The following is a 5,484-nucleotide window of genomic DNA, read 5'->3' as shown; positions in this document are numbered from 1 at the left end:
ATGAGTTCAGGAAACCCCTTGCAAGATCCACTAATAGACGAGAGGAATACACATGACGGCCAAACATGGTCACTGACATGCTCAAGCGATGCAAGGAGAAGGGTTTGGGTGGAATCAAAGAAGCTATGGAGGACTGCAGGGCCTGCCATGTTCACTCGCATTAGCATGTATGGGATGGGTGTTATTACTCTGGCATTCGTGGGGCACTTGGGGGAATTGGAACTAGCTGCCATGTCCATTGCCCTGACTGTGGTCGTAGGTTTCAATTTTGGGTTCCTTGTAAGTATTGACAACATATTTTTTTCCAATATCTTCGATATTATTTTTGTTAGCATTTCTTTGGAAGTTCTCTAGGTTACATATTTAGTTAGGTATAATTCATTGGCAGTGGAGATACCTATCAGGTTCTCCTACAGGCCCAAGGACGGGTTTCATGTACACTATCACTAGCGTGGTTATTATTGTATTTTGACATGACAGCTAGGTATGGCTAGTGCCTTGGAAACTCTGTGCGGCCAAGCGTTTGGAGCTCAGCAATACCACATGATGGGAGTATATATGCAGCGCTCTTGCATCGTGGTCTTTGCTGTTGCAGTTCTGCTTGTGCCAACCTATATATTCGCCACTCCCATTCTAAAGCTGATCGGTCAGTCACATGATATTGCTGAATTATCAGGAGCGGTTTCAATCTATCTCATTCCCCAGTACTTTGCATTTGTATTCGTGTTTACGTTTCAGAGATACCTACAGTCGCAGTTGAAAAACATGATTACTGCGTGGATCGCTGCAGTCGCTTTCGCGATCCATATTTTTTTAAGCTGGCTCTTCATGATTAGATTTGATATGGGAGTTATCGGAGCAGCGATGACACTCAACATTTCTGGCTGGGTGCCTCCAATTGCCCAACTTATTTATATTGTGTGTGGAGGTTGTCCCCAGACATGGAATGGGCTGTCAATACATGCGTTCGACGACTTGTGGCCTTATGCTAAATTATCTGTAGCATCTGGTGTCATGATTTGGTAGGTTATACACAATAAAGAATCATTTTTATGGTGATTTTCGATTTTGGGAATATTTTAAAATAGGAGTTCTGACATTTTTGTTTTTAATCAAACAGTTTACAGTTTTGGTATTATAGAGTACTGGTCCTCTTGACAGGTTATCTCCGAGATCCGGAAGTCGCAGTAGATTCCCTTTCTATCTGGTAAACAACATTGTATCAATTGTTTTGGATGAGAATAATGCAGAATGTTTTTATTCATATATTAACAACTTGATTTGTTTTCTCATTTCTTACAGCATGAACGTCAGCGGTTGGGAGCTAATGATACCACTTGGATTTTTTGCTGCAACTAGGTATGTTTAGCATGGTGTATTGGATTCCACCAGGTAGCCTGTTAGAGAATTTGCGAAGGTTGCTCTCTGCTTTATTAATTTGTAACGTGCTAATGCAGTGTGAGGGTTTCCAATGAGCTAGGAACCGGAAATGGACAAGCAGCGAAATTTGCAGTGATTGTTTCGGCGACAACCTCAACTGCTATAGGTGTTGTCTTTATGCTTCTCATTCTCGTGTTTCGACAGGAATTCGCTCTGGCTTTTACGAGCAGTGTAGTCATTAAAGACGCCGTTTGTAAATTGGCTGTTTTGCTGGCATTTGCTATTCTCCTCAACAGTGTTGAGCCCGTACTTTCAGGTAAACCAACCAAGATCATGATTACCTTTACCGTGGCATGGTTATGCGCACCTAGTACAATTTAATTGGAGTATTTGTGATAATATACGGTTGAAATTTTTGGAATTTAGTTGAAGTCATTAAAACAATAAAATGTCACATTGCAAGCTGGAGAGTTGTTTTTTTTTTGGGCGTAGTCCAGTGAGGTTATAATTTTGTTTCGCTGCAACAGAGATTTCCTAAAATTCATGTCGAAGTTTTTACCTTTATTTGAACTAGTTAGATTACTCTTTTTTATTTATTTATTTTTAATAAAAAATAAAAATAAAATCATATTTTATATATGTTTAAGTGCAAAGACTCTATTGTGACATGGATGAAGAAGGTTAATTATTGTTGGTGAAGGCAAATTATGGTTGAATTTAGTTGATTATTATTGATAATGATTATAGTTGACATTGGTTTACCATTGTCAACCATAGCTGTCCATGCTTGATTTTCCATTAATGTTACAAAAATAATTATGTTAATTGTTAAAGTCTTTTGATGGGGTTGCCTATTGTTGGTCGGCAAATGCTATTTCCAACCCTATAGCATTATAAATGAGGCTGACAAGCGAGGGAAATAGCGCTCGCCCTCTCTCTCCACGCTCCATCCATTTGTTCACGTGCTGTGGAGAGAGAGGGCAAGCTCTATTCCCCTCCCTTGTAAGCACGCATTTATAATGCTATGGTTGACCTCTATTGTATCTATTACCTATCAACTTCATCTTGAATATAAAAAAAGCATAATCTCTCTATTTTTTACACAAAATAAGAAACTATTGAAATACTATTGCTATAATAAAATATTTAAACTATAATTATTATATATATAAAAGTAGTAAGTTTCAATAGTTAGTTGAAGTAATATAAAACCACATAATGAAGTGGAATGAAATTCTTTGATATTATTGTTAGTAGTTTCTAATCAGGCCTTCTAATTCTTAAATTCCCTTCAAACTAAGCCCCTAGCATGCTTTCATTCCAAATAAATATATACGAAATAGTAGTATCAGATGTTGTAGTATTAAAGCAAATATATTTTAATAGAATGATACTATAGTCCCCGTCCCAGGTCAATGGATCAAAATGAAAAAAAATTGAGAATATAGTTTGTTAGAAGGCCAAGACATTTTTAACTTTTGTCTAAATGCTTTGGGAAAAGCTTTTATAGTTACCATGGTTAAGAGTTTGGAAAACAATACTGTACTTTTTTGAAAATTAAACTCTCCTTGAACATCGTATGAAAAGATGAGACGTGTAGGTCAGATATATGAAGAGCTCGGAGTTTGGAAAAGTCTAGCACATTTTTAGAAATTAAACTCCATAGGGACACCATAGGAAAAGGCTATGGAAGATAGTAAGAACCACGGGCATTGTTAAAGACTTTGAAAACAATACTGTATTTTCCTGAAAATTAAACTCCATATGAACACCATACGAGAATATATGAAAAAATCAGTATAGTTAACTTCATATGAAAGCCTAGCCAAGGACAGATACGAAGAACTCGGCACATTTTTAAAGAGTTTGGAAAATATCCCTGTACTTTTTATTCCATAGGATAAGCCGAGGACAGATATATATAGAATTCAGTTTCGTTAGAAGAGTGGGTAGCTGAATTGACATAAGGTTGATTCTCATCATTACTATTATAATTTCTAATTAATCTATAAAAAAGATCAGATCAGGTGAAGAGAATTCTAACCAATAACTGCCTTAATAATATGCCAAATATCTTAATAATGCAGATCTTTACTTACTATTCTACCTTATAAAAATAAATGATGGTGCACTTATTCACCCACTACTCTACACTGATTTTTCAAAGTTTTCACACTGTTTTTTAAAGTTTTTAATTTGTTTATCTGAAGTCTCAATACGATGAAGATGGGATGCAGGACGTACTTATTCATATAATTCAGATTCAAAATTCCGTGAATATATAGCACTTATTTAACCCTACAAACTGCTTTCAACTTCAAAAACGTACAGGTTAGATTACTCACTGAAAAAACGCTTATAACCAAAACCTGTAACACTGTAACAAGTCAAATTAATCACTAAAGAAAACTCGTAGCACGGTATGAGCATCATCTAGTACAATCTCCCCGTATATGAGATCAATACATATTTGAAAATTTTTGCTTACGCTGACAGTTAAATATGCAGGTCTTGTTTGCAATGATTTCAGGTGTAGCCATTGGCTCTGGATGGCAAGCTTATGTTGCGTGGATCAACATAGGGTGTTACTACGTCATTGGAGTCCCGTTAGGCTTGTTGCTTGGTTGGGTATTTGATTTAAGTGTCAAGGTGAGTCCCACATAATTCTACTGGTGACTTTGTCGATTTTGGATGAAGTCCCATCTGTATGTGAAGTAAATGAAAAACAAGAGCTTCTGCCCAGCACATGACAAATTACACAACTAATTTATTTTGCAGGGAATATGGACAGGAATGATATGTGGAACAGCAGTGCAGACTCTAACGCTCGCTTATATTACATACCGCTGTGATTGGGAGGGGGAGGTAAAGCCAAACTATGAAACATGAAAATGCAAATTCTTGTGTTGTGTTCATGGATATTGATAGGGATCATGCACTAATTAATTTGCAGGCGGCTAAAGCTAGAAATCGCCTCAACATATGGTCCGCTGGTGATCCCGCTCAAATTACATCCGAGAGGTAGCCATATGGATTTTAATCTAATGGTGTATATCTTTAATATTATTAAAGAGACTTCAATCTAGGCTCTGTAGCTTATTTTCTGCGTTATCTTGGCAGCCAAGCACGGCGGGAGACGATGGTTTAATGAAGCTTACAGGTTGATATTCTGCATATGTTTTATCAAAACCTGTTTATAGGATAATTTATTGCTATCCCACGGTGCACCATGGAGAATAATTTATTGCTATCCCACGGAGCACCGTGGATTTGTAGGCAGTTTAATGGGTCATAACTGTATTATGAATCAGTGTAAATTGTGTCATGAACCAGTCAAGATTTAGCTTGTGAGTTAAAGAGGGATTTGTTTTTTATGAGGAGATATTATTTAAATGTTTTGTATAATTATTTAAATTTTTTTTTTTGGTTTATTTTTAGATTTTTAAATTTTTTTATTTTGGTAAACACATAAAAATTTCAATTTTGATAAATGACTGACACTCTTATACATTATATTTTCAATTTTAATGACAGACTGACACCCTTCTACATCTAGACAATAAAATAAAACTCAATTAATTAGTATTACATTATAAAATATCATGTAAATCATAAAATAGTTTATATTATATTATAAATTATTATATAAATTATGAAATAATTTATATTATATTATAAAATAAAATATTATATAAATGATAAAAATAAAGATTAAAATTTCAGTCAAACTAATCAAAAAAATTCCGTTACTGCAAACTAGTGTTCAACATAAAAATCCTCAGATTCTTATCTTAAATGCATTTTGCTACTAAAACAAAATTACATCTTGCCCATTATTCAACATAAAAATCCTCAGACACTTTATCTTAAATGCATTTTGCTACTAAAACGAAATTACATCTTGCCCATTATTCAACAAAAAAATTCTCAGACACTTTATCTTAAATGCATTTTGCTACTAAAACAAAATTACATCTTGCCCGTTCACTTATATGGTAACTTACATATAGAATTAAAAATGGTTCACCTATACGTGAAACCTGTAGACAATGTATATAGACATGAGTGTCTGCTCGTCAGAATTAGCTTTGTGAGATAGGTCCG

The 5,484-nt window shown here is 34.9% G+C and overlaps 1 protein-coding gene across 1 annotated transcript; it reads left to right on the top strand.

Moving 5' to 3' along the window:
- On the top strand, positions 1-4,405 carry LOC149208506 (protein DETOXIFICATION 27-like). Its single transcript, XM_089398364.1, has 8 exons — positions 1-279; positions 481-1,022; positions 1,121-1,207; positions 1,303-1,359; positions 1,458-1,696; positions 3,911-4,029; positions 4,159-4,245; positions 4,334-4,405. The coding sequence occupies exons 1-8, from the start codon at positions 1-3 to the stop codon at positions 4,403-4,405; spliced, it is 1,482 nt and encodes a 493-aa protein (XP_089254490.1).
- Positions 4,406-5,484: the final 1,079 nt, after the last annotated feature.

The sequence above is a fragment of the Pinus tabuliformis genome, chromosome 1_2, assembly GCF_031772625.1.
Source record: "Pinus tabuliformis cultivar Carrire ecotype Pingquan chromosome 1_2, CPIR1, whole genome shotgun sequence".
NCBI lineage: Eukaryota > Viridiplantae > Streptophyta > Pinopsida > Pinales > Pinaceae > Pinus > Pinus tabuliformis.
Note: the sequence above shows the minus strand (reverse complement) of the source record. Positions and strands in the feature narration are given on the sequence as shown.